At 37.0% G+C, this 20,031-nt stretch overlaps 3 protein-coding genes and 1 long non-coding RNA gene across 6 annotated transcripts in view; 3 read left to right on the plus strand and 1 right to left on the minus strand.

Moving 5' to 3' along the window:
* The window catches only part of LOC112152841 (FYVE, RhoGEF and PH domain-containing protein 6), a 16,749-nt gene extending 13,210 nt beyond the window's left edge, over nt 1-3,539 (plus strand). The window contains exons 17-21 of the mRNA XM_024282638.2: nt 627-720; nt 854-948; nt 2,266-2,394; nt 2,487-2,626; nt 2,697-3,539. Coding sequence (XP_024138406.1) covers nt 627-720; nt 854-948; nt 2,266-2,394; nt 2,487-2,626; nt 2,697-2,733 — 495 coding nt within the window. The 3' untranslated portion in view covers nt 2,734-3,539. The remainder of the gene's footprint in view (nt 1-626; nt 721-853; nt 949-2,265; nt 2,395-2,486; nt 2,627-2,696) is intronic.
* An 804-nt stretch (nt 3,540-4,343) lies between these two features.
* On the plus strand, nt 4,344-11,468 carry nr2c1 (nuclear receptor subfamily 2, group C, member 1). 3 transcript variants are annotated; one of them, XM_024281730.2, is made up of 14 exons: nt 4,344-4,573; nt 6,612-6,732; nt 6,858-7,091; nt 7,195-7,273; nt 7,353-7,532; nt 7,616-7,766; nt 7,979-8,075; nt 8,358-8,542; nt 8,854-9,007; nt 9,110-9,231; nt 9,815-9,957; nt 10,084-10,221; nt 10,299-10,404; nt 10,520-11,468. In XM_024281730.2, the coding sequence occupies exons 2-14, from the start codon at nt 6,661-6,663 to the stop codon at nt 10,689-10,691; spliced, it is 1,833 nt and encodes a 610-aa protein (XP_024137498.1). In that variant the 5' UTR covers nt 4,344-4,573; nt 6,612-6,660; the 3' UTR covers nt 10,692-11,468. The 3 variants fall into 3 exon arrangements, with proteins under 3 accessions (XP_024137498.1, XP_024137499.1, XP_024137496.1); XM_024281731.2 differs by lacking the exon at nt 4,344-4,573 and adding an exon at nt 4,594-4,729; XM_024281728.2 differs by lacking the exon at nt 4,344-4,573 and adding an exon at nt 4,599-4,752.
* On the minus strand, nt 8,807-15,139 carry LOC112152268. Its single transcript, XR_002920272.2, has 2 exons — nt 14,890-15,139; nt 8,807-8,999 (listed from the first exon to the last, which is right to left on the minus strand). It is a non-coding gene; the product is annotated as an uncharacterized LOC112152268 (long non-coding RNA).
* Nucleotides 14,632-20,031, plus strand: part of LOC112152267 (transmembrane and coiled-coil domain protein 3) — a 13,497-nt gene continuing 8,097 nt past the window's right edge. The window contains exon 1 of the mRNA XM_024281732.2: nt 14,632-14,996. Within this exon, the coding sequence (XP_024137500.1) occupies nt 14,931-14,996 (66 nt within the window). The 5' untranslated portion in view covers nt 14,632-14,930. The remainder of the gene's footprint in view (nt 14,997-20,031) is intronic.

Genomic DNA, 20,031 nt, shown 5'->3' on the forward strand with positions numbered 1-20,031 from the left:
ACTGTTTAATTAATTAGAAAAAAAATGGGTAAAAATGTTGTCAGTATTATCAGTCAATAAATGTAAGTGTTCGTTCAAGGATTTCATTCAAGTATTTGTATAAAAAAAATGAACAAAATCAGTGTCTTTAGCATTTGGCTGTTTGCACAGAGACTCTTCTGCTCTGTGTTTGTTTTCAACACTCGGCCTGTTTACTGTTTTTGCCTTGAAGGATGAAGGTGGTGAAGAATTGCTTAACTTTCACCTTGTATCTATTTCCAGAAAGACGAGGTGGAATATTTAACATTTGAAAAACTTTCTTTTTTTTCCCTTTGTTTTCCCGTAGCTCCCACTAATCTGGTGGAGCGGCATGCTCCAGTAAAGGTGTCATAAAGTCACAAAAGGAACTGCAGTCAGAGAAATCTGTCAGTTTGCATTGCTTTTAGTATGCTAGTATGTTTGAATTAGGAAGAAATTGAAATTAGTGTCTCTTCTCTGCTCTGATTAATATATAAGAGTATTTGGAAGGATCAGAGATTGCGATTTTGTTGGTTTAATGTGATTGTGTAATGTATTTCTGATATTGGTTGATGCAATACTCACATGCATGCTAACCACTTTGTTTTGCTTTACCGTCCCATCATCAGGTGGTGTGCCAGGGCTGCTCCTCCAACAGACACTACCTTCAATACCTGAAAAAGTCAGATCGAGTGTGTGACCTTTGTTTCCAAACACTAAAACGTAGGTCCAGCCCTCTTTTCTGGTTGTTTTCAACCTTGAGTGTAACACAACATCATTGTCTGCGACATTGACATGTGTCAGGTACAAGCTTTTGTTTGTGTGTGAGATGACTCTTTTTGTTCTTTTTGGTCAGGTGAATTGGACAACACTTTGTCTCTGTCTCCTGGAGTCAAATCTAGCATGACGTTTCAAAAGAAGCAGAAGAGAAAACCTGCAGCTCTCAAAGAGGTAACTGATGATTTGGGGTGGGTTTAAGTCCAGTCTTGCCTTTATTACAGGCCTTAATCTCAGCAGCATAGCTGTTCTACAACATTTAAAGTCCTCCAGTTCATATTTTCTATGCTGCAATTCAGAGAGAAGACATACAACGTGTGAAAAGTGAAGAAAAAGGCTTTGCTGTAACCCTACTACAGATAATAAATTCTTTGTAGGATCAGTAATTCTCAATTTAAGTCTTTAAATATTAGCAGAATGCTTTAGATTTTTAGTTCTTTTTAAATCAGTCTGCATTTTTTTATATAAATAAAACTATAACAAAAATAATCATACCCAGATACTTTTGAGAGCCACCCTGATAAATAAACAGTTTTTTAGTGTGTTTAACATGTTCTAGTGGGATTGTTCTAATGCTGGAGGACATGTATAAAGAAAATTAAGTTAAAAATAAATTAAATGTCTGAGTATTTACTTATTCAAATTGTTGTGAATCAGGAGCAGACAAAAAAATACAGCTTTAAAAAGATTGTGCTGCAGAAAATATGTTAAGTGGGCTTCAAGGTCTCTGTTTGTGAGGTCTTAGCAATAGGAGAGGGTAAGGGGGGGCGGCGTTGCTCCATCCCAACAGTCCTATCCACAACTCAGACAAATTTCTGATAAAATTCTGCCGCTCTGCAGAAACTATGTCCTAGAAAACGACATAAGTTTTTTTTTTTTTTTTTATTTAGGCTAAAAATGGCATAAACATAGCTAAAAGACCACTGGAAACGCTTTTATAATGGATCAAAAGATAATTGAAGTGGGACTTTAAGAGTATATTTTAAAACAACATTATCTGATTACCTTTCCTTTCTGCTTATCCTAAAAACTATGGTCACATATCGCAAAACTTTTAAAAACGTAACTTTTAATGGGGACCGAACCTTGTCCAGTACCAGTATCCTAACAATAGCCTGGTCCACATCTGGTACTGACTGTCTGGTACCGGGCTAAGGTTAGGGTTAGGATACCTGTATATTCCATGTCCCAGTACCAGACCGGTATCAGTTTCTGGCACAGAGGCTGGGGAGTCTTCATTTAAGTGTACGTAAAAAAACAAGTTGGAGACACCCAACATGTGAGGATTTGAGATTGAAAATGTGTTGTAATATGTTAGCAGCGCAAGATAACATCAGACCGTTAATAAGAAAAATATGAAATAATCTGGCAGGCCGGTTATAATCACGCGGCGGGCCACATCTGGCCCCCGGGCCTTGACTTTGACCCAAATGCTCTAAAGCTTCGGTTTCATGATTGTAAAACTTACCAAAGGGGGTTTGTTTGTTTCAGGTGTCGGCAAACACGGATGACTCTTCCATGAGTGGATATCTGCAAAGGTCAAAGCATAAAAAAAAGCAGTGGAAGAGACTGTGGTTCGTCATCAAAGATAAAGTCCTTTACACATACGCTGCAAGTGAGGTAAGGCCTCCGTTTGCAGGAGAGGCTTAGTATCTTCCTCTACTTGGACCAAGAAGGATGACTTTGAGGATCCTCGTGGTTCTGTCTTGCAGGATGTTGCAGCCATGGAGAGTCAGCCTCTGTTGGGATTCGTGCTGAAATATGATTCTGCACAGCAGCTGCAGTTTAGACTCTTTCACAAAAACACTCTCTATTACAATTTTAAAGCTGATGATGTCCAAACAGTTCAAAGGTAAGATGGCAAAAAAGATGAAACTGTTGAAATGACATCATAAAAATACTATTATTTGTTTTTTTCACAGATGGATCAACTCTTTCAAAGAAGCCACCATCCTGTGAACGATGTCTGCAGCTGTCCGTGATGCTCACTTGATTTGAATTAACAAAACACTTTTATTCAGTTGCATTATTTGTTACTTTGTAGATATAAACGTTTTGTGGAAAAGCGAGACATTGAAGTGTAGCCCTGTAACCACAATTGATGGTATTTTAGCCCTAAAATAAGTAGCAACAATGAAGTAATCTGAAGTTATTTAAACTTTTATGATTTTGTTTTTTTCCCTTATATTTTAATTTTTTTTTTTTCATCTTAGATTTTCGTTGCACAGATTTGATTGTTCAAGAATGTGTGAAAACTGCTGAGGTTGCATGTATTCTGAAATGCAGCTTCAGTTTTTTTGAGTTGCAAGGATTTTTTTTCCCGTTGCTACCGTAAATGCATGGCAATATTGCAAACTTGTAAAGTTTTCTTGTTTATAGATCTTTTATTTGATTCAAAGTGTACATGTATGTGCATGGATAACTAGACTTGTAGAAGGCATGTATCAAAGCTGTGTAAACAAATATGCATTAGTTTTACCTTTTTGCACTTAAGAGAGAATAGTTGTTGGAGCAAGCATTATAGAAAATCAACATAGAAAAGAAAAAATTGGATTTTGTGCCATGGTGAACTTAGATTGTTGATTGAAAGAACTCTGGTCGATAACTGTAGACAAAACTGAAACACACTGTATAAAAGCATAACTGATTTTTGATTATAGGTCTTCAACATTGCACAACAATATTGTAATGGAACTACAAAGTTTTGTACAGCAAAGTTGTTTTATGTAAAAAGGTGCTCATAGTAAAAAAAACAAAAGACATTATGGAAATGCATATTTCTTTATTTACTGTTTTTAACATGACATTACATCTTTCAATTGTTTTTGTTTCACACATGGGCTATAATGACCAAAATGCACGAGGAAATGCGTTTTTAAGGAATTCCAATAAAACTACATGAATAACAAAGGTTTGTCAAATATAAAACACAAAGCAACTATTTTTTTAAAAACAAAATTTATTGTCATATAGTCACAAGAAAATAGGTAAAACACAACAAAAAAATCAATATTTACAATACAGAAGTTTACACTCTTATAGAAGATACAATATATATATATATATAGTTCCATTAAAAGGATGACATTTTCTCGTAATCCTTATATTTTGCATGTGATCTAACATTTTGAAATATGATTTAAAGTCAAGATGGAACCCATTCAAACAAGTAAGTGTGAATATGGAATTTCAAAATAAAACAAAAAGATTAACAACAAAATATTTATTAAGGAAAAAAATGTAATTTGAAATATATTAAGACATCAAGTATATTTATCTGGATATCTACATTTAATTTTGTGATTATAAATTCTTCCCAATCCGACCAAAATGTATGATTTATGTTAAAATAAATAAAAATGGTCTTCATACTTGATCAGAAAAAACACGGGATTCTTCCATGTTTATTTAAAATCGTTTTAGTTTCTTTAACTGGATAAATTGGAATTAAATGCTTAAATACAACTTATTTTAAATGCAGTATTTATAAACAGTTGTATTTGCCCCCCCCCCAATTAAATCATTCATGGTTGAATACCATAAAAACGTTGCACCGTTTGAAACCGGACAACAAATTTTATTTTTCTAATATCTATTGGCGCATCATTTCTATGGTTGTAGCTGCTAGAACAAAAACACTGCAGCCACCAGAGTGCGCATGCGCATGCGAATGAATTTTTTTTTACTAATGTAAAAAAAAAAAAGAAAGGTCACGAACTCTGACCCTCCCACAACTGCAGATTTTTTTATTATTAATTTATTGAACGAAATTAATCTATAAATATATTTTAAAAACAAGGTAAGCACTCTTTCCCAATGGTTTAAGCAGAAGAGGTTAATTATGGAGAGCTGCCCGTAAAACAGGAAGGAAGGTGGTTTGCAGCAGCGAAGCTGCCACTAGCTACAACATAGCAAACAGCTAGGTTAGCCTGTTAGCATCATCGTCCAGAACTCGGTAATTAAAATTACGTTCAGAAAGTAGGTACCGTTGTAATATAAATTCCAAGTTATTACTAAAGTGATACGCAATTTGTTTGTTAATGCATGATTGTTAAATGTAACCGCATTGCCCAGGCGAACTAGTTAGCTGTCAAACTCGCGTTAAGCTAATGGTGCTTTCGTTAGCTACTATGCTAACGCTGATTACTAAAACTAACGCGCAAATGAAAATGGTGGATATGAGCTTTCTTAAACACATCGCAGAATGAAACTATCGTATGCTTTTCTAAAATGCCCACCGTGGTGGAAGTCCATTGTTTGAGCAAATTTAGCCCGAATGCCAGAACCGGAGTACAGCCGTTATCTCTGCGAGTGTGCGCGACGGGCCTTGAACCCTAGCATGCTTTAACCCTTCAATGTTGACCTTTCACCCACAGGAAAAGAAATACCTTTATCTTCCGTATCGATTTTCGTAGCAGTCAGTCCGTTGTGTCTCGCTGTCTTGTCGGTGTCCCACCCGTGTGTTAATTGATGTATTACAGAGATATTTAGCTTGAAATGATCATACGCTAGTCCCAGCGTCATTTGTTAGCTCAGGCCAGAAAAATTCACTCTTATTTAATAGAAACTACTGATTAAATGCGTTTAAACACCCGGTTCTTATGGACAAATATTTTATTTATTTTTATCAAAATGCGACTGGTTCTCAAGCATTTTCCAGAAATAGTAAAACTATTTTCGCTGGTTACAGTTATTGCTAATATTGCTAAGCTGTACGATTTAAGAGGGAAATATTTTATTCTTGATTAAATTCAGCACTAGATTAAGAGTGATTATACATGATTCCACTTTGTGGAGTCATATACATATTATGTGTCATTTTATTTTATCCACATGTTCCCAATTCTCCTTATATACATAGTTTAATATGATGGCAATGTCATTAAATTACCGAATTGCAGTCTGTTTATAAACTATTTCTTATTTAGGGTTAAAGACCCACTCCAATAAAAAGTATGTTTTTGATGCTTTTAACATGTTCCTGTAGCATTTTTCTCATAGAGGGGGACATATAGTATTTCTTTAATCAAATCTTGAATTAGAAAAAGATGAAAAAATGCTGTTTGAAAAAGATTGTAACAGAGATGTAGATTCTACAATCGGAGGGCCATAATTTCCCTATTCCGTTCTATTCAGATACATCCATCTATAGACAAATAGATCCATGTACGTCTTTGTTTTCCTCGTCTGAACTTCCATCTGGCTCAAAACTGTATGATTGGATTGCTTGTCATTTTTGTTGCACCAGTAATTTTTGTTTGGGGTTCTTAGGGGGTGTGAGCTAGCGAGGGAGTGTAAACAGAAGAATGATGGGAATTTGTGCAGGCTTTCTCCATGCCAGTGGTCCACAACTCGGAGACAAATTTCTTATGAACTCCTGCCGCTCTGCAGAAACTATCTTAGAAAACAACACAGGTTTTTAAAAATTTTGGCTAAAAAATGACAATCATAATTAAAAAAACATTCGGAACCCTTTTAAAATATATTAAAAGATGATTAGATATATCAAAGATATATAAAAATTGAATATTAGTCTGTACAACATTTACAATTTTGTGATGCTTTTATTTATCTTCTGTTTTAAACATTGTCTATTAATTATTTTCTAATTCTGTTTATACAAAACAATATATTTTAAATAATATATGATCAGTTCAACTTTATATACATGCTTGGATCTAATTTCCAATCTATGACTCCATTTGTTAAATGTCACAACTCCATTGAGCATGTCACTGTTTTAGTTTTTTTGTTATCATCCATAACTATTTTTTTCCACTTGCAAGGTATGACACACTACAAATGTGTCCCAATAATTGATCTTTGTTGCGTCTCAGGTTGCACTGATGTGAAGGGGCAATAGAGGAAGGTGTGTGTAAAATCAGGATGGATGGACAGACTCAGAGGATACAGCTTGTGTCTTCAGACAACAGCATAGCTTTGGGACATCGAATCCAGGTAATGCTTTGCTCTATTTACAGTCTGTTATTATGGTTAAATAGATTGATAGGCGGAAGCACAATCTTGTTTTTTCACTGTAAACAAACAATAAATCTTCTGTTTTGGATGTTTTTTTTCATTAGATTGTAACCGATCAGCAGACTGGACAGAAGATCCAGATCGTCACTGCCATAGAGCCGCCCTCCCCTGGAAAACAGCAGTTTATCTTAGCAAATGCTGACTACTCCTCCAGTGGCAAAGTGATTCTGGCCAAGCAGGAAGGCTCACCGAACAAGGTCATTCTTCATACTCCAGATGGATCTGGAGTTAATCAGCTCTTATTTGCTGCCCCTGAGCTGGCGGGACAGCAGATTCAGGTACTGTGTGAAGATTTTGCTGACTTTTTCCTGAAAATTGTCTCAAATTTGTGCAAGGTCTAACCCTGTCGTTGAATTCTTCTGATTTTGTGTTGTTCTTCAGTTTGTTACTGAAGGCACAGATCAATCTCTTGCCAAGCCTGTTGTGGAGTATTGTGTTGTCTGTGGCGACAAGGCGTCAGGTAAAAGTTTTTAAATAAGTGATTTACTTAAATAAATGTGGATATCATAACCTCACCGATTCTTTGCTTTTGCTCCTAGGGCGTCATTATGGAGCAGTCAGCTGTGAGGGCTGTAAGGGCTTTTTCAAGCGCAGCATAAGGAAGAACTTGGTGTACACGTGCAGGGGTTCAGGAGAATGCGCCATTAACAAGCTGCACCGAAACCGCTGTCAGTACTGTCGACTGCAGCGATGCATAGCTCTGGGAATGAAGCAAGATTGTAAGACACTAATTCACTTTTATTCATGTGCTAATTAACCCCGAGGTTAATGTCTGAAATTGTCCTTTTCTTGGTCTTTTTAGCCGTTCAGTGCGAAAGAAAGCCTGTAGAAGTTGCCACCAGAGAAAAATCCGTGAACTGTGCAGCTTCAACAGAAAAGATCTACATTCGCAAAAACCTGTGTAGCCCTCTGGCTGCTACACCTACCTTTGTGTCTGACAAGGAGACTGCAAGGTATGTGCCATGTACTCCAACATAATACACTTACACCACTTAGCAGTTTACTTGAAGCATACAAAAAACCATCTATCTATAAAAAAATCCAAAAATTATCCATGTTTAACACCTGTATCAAATAAATGCAAATGATCTGTGAGGCTGTACTTGCATAAACAACAAACTTTTTTGATAAATGTTATAATAAACTGTCAAATCTTTAACTTTAGGTCCACAAGTTTACTTGAGTCAAGCATGTTACTTAACATCCAACAACCCTTCCCAAAGCTGGAAAACACCATCTTGATTCCAGCCTCGTCTGAAAAGGTATTTCTGAACAAATCCATTTGTTTGTTAGCCTTTTATATCCCAGTCCAAATTATTATGCAAATTATATTTTTGTATGATCTTTCTAATTACTCAGTGTAAATGACAGTCATTATCATTTGGAAAACTAATAATCACATGTTTCTGTGATGGATTTTATAGATCCAAAAATTATCACACAGTCATGAGTTTAATTGAAAAACAAAGATTTCTATCTTTTTAAATAAATAATTCAGAATGCACTGCAGTTCATGTCTAACATTTGTTTCTCTTTCTGTACAGGATGACCCATCCCAGGGGGATCTGGGGACGCTGGCAAACGTAGTTACATCGCTTGCTCACATCAACAAGACGAGGGAGTCCAACGACAGCGGCAGTGACCTATTAGGAGCTGAAACTCTGAGCAACGGTGACAGTTCAATGACAGACATCCAGGGTGATGATCAAAGCGCAAATGATATCACAAGGTGAGAGCTGTCATAGCAAAACACAAACATGTAATGGCTTTTTAGTCTGTGTATGTTTTCAGTGTTCTCTCATTGATCACAGGAGATACGTTTCATAAATAACCAGTGAAATCTTCATGTTTTAAGGCATTAAAACTCCTCACTACACACTTTATGCACTTTTCTCAGACAGACAAGAACATTTTTACTCTTTTCTCTCTTGTTTAAACTTTCAAAGTTCAAATCTTAATAGAAAAAAAGATGAGACAAAAGCTTTTACCAGGATTATGAGAATTAAAAATGTTATCTTTTATTGTGTTTTCCATCCTTAGAGCCTTTGACACGTTGGCTAAAGTCCTGCATCCCTGTGACAGCTCAGCAGGAGAGTCCTTGGAGGCCACGATGCAGCTGATGTCAGGAGACCAGTCGGGCCCCGTAGTGGAACTGGAGGGATCTTTACTCTCTGAAAATCATATCCCTTTCAAGGCAAAAACACAATAATTGATCAGAGTTACCACCTTTAATTTAAATTATTTTTTCAGATCAGCATTTTAAAAAACAGTTTTCCTGTAATCCTTGTTTCCACAGCTCATGATGCCTTTGCCTGTACCAGAGTACCTCAATGTTAACTACATCTGTGAGTCTGCATCGCGGCTACTGTTTCTGTCTATGCACTGGGCACGCTCCATACCTGCCTTTCAAACCCTTGCGTAAGAGGACTCTTCTAATCTTTAAGCCTTTTTTTCTGAAATGTTTTTCGTCAAACACATGAAACTTATTGTAGTGTCCTTTAGATCCTAGGTTCTTTTCACATTGTTGTTTGTGATGCTTGATCTACAAAGCATGTTGGATTGAGTTGAAAATGAATATTATCTATTATGTATTATTATTTCTAACTTTTTTTGGGTGAGTTCGTGCAGTAAGCTAATTCTTGAATTGCACAACAATTTTTCAACTTTTTTTTTCTTCTTTTTTGTCTTTTTGGACAGTTAAAGAAAAGATAACCAAACAGTTTAAAGATAAGATATATAAAATAAGTGAACGCAAACACAAATCTGATCTAAAAAAAATGTAGCTACAATTAAAATATTTTTTCCCTATTTTGGGTCAAACTTAGATGCAACTAACTTGAATTTGTTGCATTTACTACATAAAGTCTTAATTTGTCATTATTTGATTGTGTGTTATAGGTGATTTAAGTATGTAAATAGCGTCTTCTGCCAGATTGCTGTCGCACATTGTTCCTGCTGTTTCCATCCTTTGTAATCAGATTACCTTCTCTGCTCTTTTCAGTGGTCAAGATAATGACATTAACTTGATAAAAGCTTGCTGGAATGAACTTTTTGCCCTGGGTCTGGCACAGTGCTCCAACGTTATGAATGTTGGTACCATCCTCGGTGCCATTATCAGCCATCTGCAGACCAGCTTACAGGAAGGTAAGAGCTGCTTTTAGCCTCTCGCAAGATTTGATGTAGTGTAATTAAAAAGAAAAAAAAATGTTTGCAATGAATATTCTTTGTTTTATAGCTTCCAATAAATTCTACTTAACTCTTTCCATACAGAAAAACTGTCCCCAGAAAGAGGCAAACTTGTGATGGAGCACATATGGAGGATGCAGGAGTTCTGCAACAGCATGACCAAACTGTCCCCTGATGCGTACGAATACGCCTACCTGAAAGCCATCGTTCTTTTTAGTCCCGGTGTGTGGAAACGGAGAGTTTTCAAGACGGAGATCTGTCTTTAAACTGAATGTATATTATTTATTTCTTTGTGGCAGATCACCCAGGCATAGATGATATACCACAGATAGAAATGTTCCAGGAAAAAGCTTACACGGAGCTGCAAGATTATATAACCAGGACCTATCCTGAAGACTCTTATCGGTTTGTATATTAAGAAAAGCAATTGTTGAATAAAACCCTTGCGCTCTATACAGGATAGATCGTTGTTGTGCGTGTCTGAATTGTGTTTCTCCTCTCCCCGGTCATTGCTTCCTAGGTTATCCAAGCTGTTGCTGCGTCTTCCTGCCCTCAGGCTGATAAGCGCAGCTGTGACCGAGGAGCTGTTTTTCGCCGGGCTTATCGGAAACGTTCAGATCGACAGCATCATCCCTTACATTCTCAAAATGGAGTCTACGGATTACAATAGTCAAACGGTGTCCGGCGTCTGACCAGTCGTGTCATTTGTGGTAGAAACATGGAAGGGGCGACGAAAAAAAAAGACCCTCCCTAACTCCCGACAGGCTCAGCAGGTGATTGAACAGTTCCATAAACCTGCTATAGTTGTGTCACATCATCTTTAAAACGATTTTTTTCCTTTAACCTCTTAGTCGATTTGGTAGAGCACAGCTCACGCTAAAGATAAACTCCAGTACCAAACCCGACTCCCAGCCTCTGATCGTCCAGGAAAAACCTTGAAACCTGCATAGTAGATTGTACTTTTTATTGTATAGTATTTTATGCTTCATTGCCTCCAAGCCTGTCTTTTCTGAAGATCTGGTTTGTACAGAAAACAAATCTGCATGGTTTGTTTGTTTTTTTTTTGCATTGCTTTTCCTACATGGTCATATTTTTTAATTATTATGTTTGAGTAATAATAAGAAAAAAAAACTTTAATGTGAATTTTTTGAAAGGTTCTAACCTTAATTGCATGGATGTTTTGCAACCCCTAAGGGACCGGCTGAATCAATCAGGTTAATTTTTGGCCTCTGAAGGAACAACAGATATGTAAATACGACACACCAAGGAATCTGTAAGCGAAAAGCACTTGGTTATTTGTGGATTCCATCATTTTATGAAATCATATGGATGAAGAAAAGTGAATGTAAACACATCATAACAAGAAAACAGTCATAGACAATGAGAAAAAGACATTTTTCAATCACATTTGTGACTTATTTCACTCAAGCTTCCTATTCATTTCGCCAAATAAAAGTTGAACAAGATGAGTTTTATTTTTTTATTCTTTGAGATTTGTCAGTACCTATAAATCCAAAAAAAGTGAGGGAGGTGGTCGTTTTCTTGAGTGTTTGTATATTTATTTAAAAAAGTATCGGTTAATAGCAACAATCAGTTCACATTGACAAAGCAATTACTTATATTCATGTAGCATACCTCTGACTGACACACCTTTGCCTTATAGTGGTGAAAAACACATTTAATCACATCAATTGTGAAACATAGCTCACATTTTAAGCCTGAGTGCATAAAAGCTGAATAATTTAAGAATTTCAGATACAATTTTGGAGAAAAATTGGTAGTAAGTACTGCCTTTATACTCTTTTTGGACTAAAAATTGCTTTTTTTTAATTTACATACAGATAGTCTATTATTATTTTTATAGTCGAACCAAATATATCAGATCTACAGTAAAGATTATTTCGGGAGAGTTTAACATAAAAGTTGATGGTGAAAAAAACGATTATAATTTTTTACTCAAAATTCTGCGACTAAACTCTGGGGAAACAAATAGCCATTTTTTTTCTGGGTTTTTACTATTAAATTGACAAAAATTTTTGTTCAATTTGGATAGCAGGAACTACAATAAAAAGATATTTAAAAAATTAAACGGGGAAAAAAAAGCATCCAAATTTAACCCCCCTTGAGTTTTCTGGAGTTGAATGTAAACTTTTCAAAGAAACGTCTTTGTTATTCCAAAAGTTTTGACAGGTAACACCAAGAGTAGGCTATTCTTGGTAACAGCAACATACTACAGGAACGTTATAAGGTATTAGGCTTCTAAGAAGATGCTTCTATTTCTATTAACAGTGACCGTTCACATGTAGTGGGATTAATAATTCAAAATTTGCATCCAGCTCTTGCTCCTTGTTGTGGATTTCGTGTCAAGTAACATCACTGTGGAAATTGTCCCAGGATGCTTTACAGGGGATCAGACTTTCAGCTTTTGTTATTAGCTGATGAATTTTTCATCACAGCCCTGCAGAACAGAAGACGCGTCTCTGAAGCTGTTCTTTGCTGCAGTCACACTGTGAGCATATCTAGCTAATTAAAACAACTGATAGTGGTATTAAAACTTGATGAGCACATAAACGCTGCTGTTTCTGGAAGTCCGTCGAGGGGGAAGTGTCTTTGATGGTGTTTGCACACCATTGCTGACTTTGTGATTTGAACCACAGATGTTGATACGAATCAAAAATGAGAGAACCTACAGTCTTCGTTCAATGAGCCGGTTCTCTTATCTGTTCATAAGCCATCTATGCAATCCAGAAAAGCAAAAATAACACAGATTGTAGCTGCAAAGGCTGAGGGATTTGTGATGCAACATTGGTCTTTTGTGTTCATGGCTAAGGTGGATTAGTTCATTCCAGGCCGAACAAATGGGAGTGAAATCAAAGACTGGACTGTTCCCATGGACTCGCTGTGTTTGGCTGCCTGTGTGAGTGTCTGTGGAAGTGTTACAAAACATTCTGAAGAACTTAAACGCCTTTATGAGTCATTAGCATGGAATTTAATTAAGATTTCTATTCCTTCTATGTAATAATTATTCCCGTTTTTCCAGATGAAACACCTTAAATTATGCCTATATTTTTTTTTCTAGTCACCACTAAACTCCAGAAATCTGACAATAAAAAACTCATTAAGTATTTTTTTCCTTTTTGCACAAATTGATTTGGTGCAAGTTCTTGACTAAAATGTCTGCAGAGACACTATTCATTTGTTTTAAGCTTCTCTGATTAAATCTGAAATAATAATTCTGATTTACTTTATAAATGTGACAGTGTCTCTGTCATTAAGGGATAGAGTTTTACAAAAAAAAATGCAATAATTGAGATTCTTGCTGCATTTGAGCACCACCTATCTATTATTGGGCAGCACTTAAACACTTAAAAAACTTATGGGGGGAAAATGCTTACTGTTTATGATGTTATACAGGTAAACCACAATGAAAGCAGAAAACAAACAAAGTAAATAAATAATTAAAAGGAACATCTTTTAAAACATCCACCTATATTTTGCCTTTATCTGAAATCAAACAGGAATTACCAAAGGTTGAAGTTCCTCAAATGACCACTAGAAGCTGAAACCAGCCTCTATTGTTAAAAAAAAGTCCCAACTTTCTACCAGTCATAAATGTATGTACAGCCTGGTTATCAAAGCATTTTATTTTATTTTAAATATAGGCAGACGTTTTTTGGAGTGTGTGTCACTGGGACATGATAATTGGGATCATAGATACCAGGAATAATTACTAACTAAATCATGCTAAAATAAACAAATAACCTAAAGAACTTGCAATATTACTTTAACTTGAATTTAAATCAGTAGCAAAACATGTTAAGCTGGAAAACCTCTCCTTAAAAATGGAACACTGGATAGGAGTCGAAAAGTGGTGTTTTAGAATGCCGTCCACAATACAGAAAGTCTAATGTTTTACAGGAAAATATATATTTTACAGGGATATAGCTTTGCAAAATGACAAAGGAAGGGAATGAAGAGAAGAGGAAGAGTTTGGGACTTTTTACAATTGTGTTGTCTAATATTTCATTGATTGGACATATTCTCCAGTCCCCCTTTGAGATACATCATTTTTTTAAAATCATTGTATTGATGCTTTTTGTCGGGGTATTTATTAATAACATTTTTTTTTTGCAAGTAAACTGCAAAGAAGGCTAAAAAAAATATCTTGAGTTGCAGTTCCTCAACTGACCACTAGAGGTTGGTTTCAGGAGGGAGCATTTGCCCTTTGACCATGAGAGCATGGTTAAAAAAGTCCCAAATTTATCTATAGTCTGGTTTTTTAAAAAAATGTATTATTATTATTTTAAATAAAGCCAGTCTTTTAAAAAATGTGCAGCACTGTGACATCATATATTAATATTAGGGCTAATTACCAACCTCAAAGCCATTACCTATGTAAAAATCAAGTTAAAAATAAAATAATTTAAATAATTAGTAAACTCAAAACTCAAAATTTTCTTTACATCAAAAAGAGAATATGTAAAAAGGTGAAAACTAAAACTAAATTTAACTAAAAAACACATGGAATGTGTTTTAAACACCGTTCACGATACATATCGCTGAAAATCGATGGGAGTACCGGGTTACAAAAGAAGGAAATGGCGCGATAAAGAGGGGATGGACTCAAGTTATCTTCCACCGAAAGGCGCGCGTGACGAAACAGTTGGGGCCTCCTCCACCTTCCCCTCTGCTCTGAGGCGAGGGGGCGGAGCCTCAGCCACACTTAGTTGTTGTACGTTGCGTAGTGCTGTCACAGAACAGAAGGTGTGCGGGAGACGGCGGGACAAGAGGAACCAAAGGCGGACCAAATGGGTTAAACACAAAAACCGTCCACCTCGACATGGGTTCAGACGCCAGCTGGAGACGAGAGCCGTTGCCAAAGTAACGAACCGTTTGCTCCTCTCTGGCGACTCGCGGGAGGGGGGGCTATTATGCCCGGCGTTAACGTGTCTGTGCGAAGTTTGTCCGAAGAAGAGAAACACCTCAGCCGCCGGATGGTGAGTGAATGTGTCTCGTGCCGTCATAGTTCTGCTCCTCCGCGGTACCAGCGATGCATTGTTGCCGGTTGAGGTTCACGTCATGTGGGAGCGAACAGCTGCGCCGCTTCACTGCTCCATAACTGCCCAAACAAAGGGCTTTAAGTCAGCATAGGGTGGGCACAATCATGACAAGTGCATATCATCAAGGAGAGATTTTATTTTATTATATTTTAACTAGAGGTTCATGCATTAATATAAACAGAAAATGATAAAAATTTGTTTTTTATAGGTAAAATATTCAAAGAATAGTTTCCCTGTGCCTGTCCCCAACCTGGATAAAACACACTATTGAGACAATCCGGAGTAAAACTTTCTACCAAACTACCTAAGATGATCCAACAAGATTATGTATTACAGTCATCACTCAAAAATAATAGCTAATTCTGCCCTTTATTGTTTATATTTTGTATTTAAATATCACCCCATGTTTCTGTGGATGCAGCATTCACCTCTGTTGTGGGTTTATCAAGGTTTCCCAATGACACCTGAGACAACACAACAAACACCACCCTTACTTAACCTGTATGACAAAAGTGTGCCAGGGCGACTGCCATAAAAACAATAATGCAATCAGACTGGAAATCTGGAGCGTACTTATTAGTCATATAGAACAATCAGTCACTTCCTGTTATTAATATTTAGTGCATAAACTAAAGCCTAGTTCATGTTTTTTAAAGTTCTTGAAATAACATTTGCTGCTTGTGTCAAACAAATTTAAGGATAAACATTTATGTTTGTCTGTTTTAAAAATAAAACTTTACATATAGACAAAAATAGATGTATTTCTTAAAGTTCTGACATATTTTACTGTATAAATTTGTAATAATATTTTAAAGGAGACATAAATGCTTTAAACTATAAAGGCATTAGGTCACCAGCTTATTACCATGTTTGATAAATGCTTGTAAGGTTGCCTAACCTCTAAGTTTCTTTTCCTTCTCTGCAAGAAATAGGGAATCATTTTCTTTAGATCAACACTAAATAATTCAAATGTGTCCTTTTGAAGTACAGCGTGATAAGAAATGCCATGTTTGAAAGAGTTGAGTCATGACACTATGGTGTTCTAGAGATCAGTAGTGATGGAAACATTGTCATTTATGTTGAGTTGCTTTACGACCACAGCCTATGCAGCTGTATATTTTCCCTCCTACTGCATGTCAGGTTTGCTCTTCAAAAAGTTGTTGTTCAGCAGATATAATACCGGTTGGTTACAGGCCAGAAATGATGCAATGCTGAAGATTTTGTTCCTTGGTTCCTGAAACTTAAGTCTTTACTGAACAGTGCCTCTAAGGAGATTTGCGCAACTCATGCTTGTGACTGTAAATGTCCAGTTTTCGGAATTTTATTTTTTATCTAATCAGATAAAAATGACACAAATTACTGGACAAATGAAAGCTGTTATAGCCTTTTTAATGCAGTGAGTCAGTACAGGAGGTAAGGCATGTTGTTGATGCCCTTTTATCTGCAGCAGCACTCGTACATCATTACCTCGTTTCCTCTTGTTCTGAATCAGTACGTTGAATATGTCTACATGTTTACCTTAATTGAATCCCATTCAATACTCAGCAGGGAGACACTGATAGTGTTAATGGGTTATTGATTCAGGTTTGGACCTGTTTGTCTGTAGGATCATGGTGATCAGGGGATTTGTTCTCGTGACTTCCTGATAGTTATTTGCTTTTTTTTTAAATACGGCACTGCTGGTTCTTTTTTTTTTTTTTTTTCCTGCTGTCTTTCACTGAGGCGGATTGTTTGCCCCAAGAAGGGTTTGTAGGCTGCTGTCGGATGTAGATTAGAAAACGGAGGGGCACTGCGGCATTCAGGCTCTCCGTTAAATTGAAAAATTTGCTCCCTGTCATGCTCTCTCTGCCTCGGGTTTTCAGTCCATGTCCCTGCGTGAATCCTGGCTTGAGAGTGTCTGTATCCATTTGGATCAGCTGGAGGGAATACCAATGAGCGTCCTCCCCCTATGCGGTTCTGTTCTGGGCTGAAGGGACGGGTTTGTGCCATCCCCACGAGTGTACCAGCCTCCGTTTGGCTGGCATGCTTTGTATGCTCAAGCCAGTGACACATGCGCTTCATTACAATCTCATCGATGCTGGGATCAAATTTTCTGCACAGCACTAGAAGCACCTGTGCTTTTATTTGCATTTGTTTGTTCGGCCTCATGAGGCGGCACTGTGGTTTCCAGAGATTACAGCTGAGCCTGCAAGCTCTTACAAACATGACTTCCTTGTCCTCAGGACAGTTCCTGTTTGCTCAGAAAACCTCTGTGGTGCTGATATAGTTCAATCTCAAAAGAAGGAAAAGCAGGTTTAGCAAGAAAAACATGCATTTTCTCTTCATTCTGCTTATCCTGGGCTAAAACAAACTTCAGCTCAACCCCAGAAGTGTTAACCAACTTCTGCATTGCCTCCCCTCTTCATTCTAAATAATTTCTTAGCTTTCACTCAAGTGCAGGACTTCCTGCTGAATCACTGCGCTGCTCGTTTCTGATGGTGCGGTCGGCCGTTACAGTCTGAGTTTGCATCAAATATTGAACCACTAACTAGATTATTGATCTAAGAGTGAGCATGAGCAGATCACACCACAGCGCAAGATAAGCAGCATCTGTTTGGTATTTATTGACTCCCATGACTTTTTCAGCAAAGCGTCTCATGAACGAACGAACCCCTTAAAGAAAACATCACAACGCTTGGCTTTAAGCTAAAATCGAGGCCGATCCACATGGATTCTTATGCTATTCCTTGTAAAGAGGTCAGATTGTGTTAAATGGGTCGCAGTGTTGGTCATACACTGTATTATGTAGGGCATGGGGTGGGGGGGGGCTTGAAATGTTAAAGGGAGACGCACATCCTGTGGGAAACAAAGGGTCTATTTTAATGAAGATGGTGATTGAATCACCTTTTGTAGTTTATCTATGATGGGTTGAGAACTCAATTATTATCTACACTTTCAATCTTGCTCTTTGTTTCCAACGGCCTGATAAAGAAAAGAGCTCTTATTTTGGGAGTGGCTGCTCTCGGGGCTGGGTTGAAAAGAAAATGTGAATTGATTTTACTTTAAAAATGCAATCTTGATTAATTTAATCCAATGATCCCTTTTGAAAAGATGGATTTCTTGTATATTTAAGACAATAACAACATTTTATTGATTATTTTAAAGACTTAAATGAAAATGGTGTTTTTAAAATGTTCTAGTAGCACTTTTCTCATGATGGAAGACATATATAAAAAAACTTAAAATTACAACTGGATTTCTGAATATATTCATTTTATCGTAAATCAGGAGTAGATGGAATAATGCGTTTGAAACAAATATGCAGTTGTTAAGTACAAACTACAATCTCAAGGCCTCAAGTTATCTGCTGACCAAGGCCGACTAAAGGCAGATATATATCGTATGTGCATCCATCTTTGAAGTAGTTTGGATTATTTTCGGGGGAGAAATGCTGAGACGCTGCCACAGACTCTAGGAGGACATCATGAAGTGAGCAACACGCAGAGGCAGGCGGAGCTTCAGGAATCGAGTTAATTCACTTCTGGGTTGGAAAAAGCTCACAAAATATAACTAATATTAAAAAAAATGTGTTTCTTATATCCGTAATATATGATCATATATAGGATGTATATACTTCAGTCTGAAAGGCTTAAGAAAATCATGGTATGGCCCTTTTAAAATAAATCAAAAGACGATTGGAGTGGGACTTTATTGTAAATTTTAACAATGAAAGTTTCCCCCTGTCAGTTTAAATCAGTTACGTGAAAAACTTTTTTCCAAGTTTAACAAATTGTGTTTTTTATAACATAAGTTGGTCAACTAAATTGCTTTTTTTTTTATTTTTTATTTTTATTTTTTTTTAAGAAATGATGTTGAATTGGAAATTAAACAAATCTATGACTCAAAATTGAATGGATTTACTAGTTTAACTGTGAAGCCCAGCTCTAGTTAGATGCCTATTATGCTATATTAGTGGAGGGCATCTTGAGTTCTGAAATCTGTTGGGACAAAATAAAAAAACCATGAGAATTTTTCGGTTTATCATGACAAATCATATTTTTCAAGACTCAGAAAAATGTGTGACGCACAGCTAGAACCCGTAAACGAAACGGTGCCCTTTCAACACGTGTTGTATGACAAACAGGAGTTTATCTTAGTGCTCTCTGAAACACCACCAGATCGGGATGATATCTCTATCTCATCCTACTCTAGTTTAGTTTCAGTCTGTGACCTTTCTAGTTCTAGGCCATTCTCACAGACCTTCCTGCTGCTGTGCTGTGAATGCCTTTTCCCCGAGTTACCAGGCTTCACTCCCACCTCGCTCCCCCTTTTGCATCGCAGACCAACACCTTCAGTAATTACCATCTCTCACCCTGGAATTGCTGTTAACCTGGAGAATTGTGGCACGCGTGCAGAAAGTGGGGCAGCTCCCGAGCAGATTGGGGGGGGCCCACGTGTTCATCAGCCTCATTTAGGCAGAGCCACTCAGCCAGACGGCACGATTGCACCTGCAGTTAAGTAGAGCAAGTGGAAGAGGGTTTTTATTAAACCCAACAGGTGAAATTTCATCAAGTCGCTCCACAGAAAATTGGTCGATTTCAGTGATCCTGCTGTGCCCTGGAATGTAAAGAACAGTTTGAGTTATTTTGTTATGTGGGCTGAGCTCATAAATTGGGGCCCATCTTGCAAATCTTGTTTTTGCTCCACAGTATGTGTCCTTTGTTCCAGCCATGCAATGCAAACTCTGTCCCAGTTGAAGGGTAAATATGGAGGATTTAACATCCTGCTTTCAAAATAAAATCCTTGTCTGTCTTCGTTTTTCTGCAAAAAAGTCATTCATCAGTTTTATTTATTTAACGTTTGTCCAACGTGTGTGTGTGTGTACAGCCCAAAATGCCCACGTGGGAGTTCATTGAGTATGTTGTGAGGTAAAGCATTTCTCAGAAGTCAGTTGATGTACAGTTAAGCAGAAATAGTTTGCACTCAACTTCTC

Source organism: Oryzias melastigma, linkage group LG6 (genome assembly GCF_002922805.2).
Source record: "Oryzias melastigma strain HK-1 linkage group LG6, ASM292280v2, whole genome shotgun sequence".
Classification (NCBI taxonomy): Eukaryota; Metazoa; Chordata; class Actinopteri; order Beloniformes; family Adrianichthyidae; genus Oryzias; species Oryzias melastigma.

Excerpts from the sequence above, each read along its gene's own strand:
- nr2c1 (XM_024281730.2), top strand. The coding sequence starts at position 6,661 with ATGGATGGACAGACTCAGAGGATACAGCTTGTGTCTTCAGACAACAGC. Across the intron at positions 7,274-7,352 it reads CTGTGGCGACAAGGCGTCAG|GGCGTCATTATGGAGCAGTC; the intron begins GTAAAAGTTTTT and ends TTTTGCTCCTAG. Across the intron at positions 9,958-10,083 it reads GCAGACCAGCTTACAGGAAG|AAAAACTGTCCCCAGAAAGA; the intron begins GTAAGAGCTGCT and ends CTTTCCATACAG.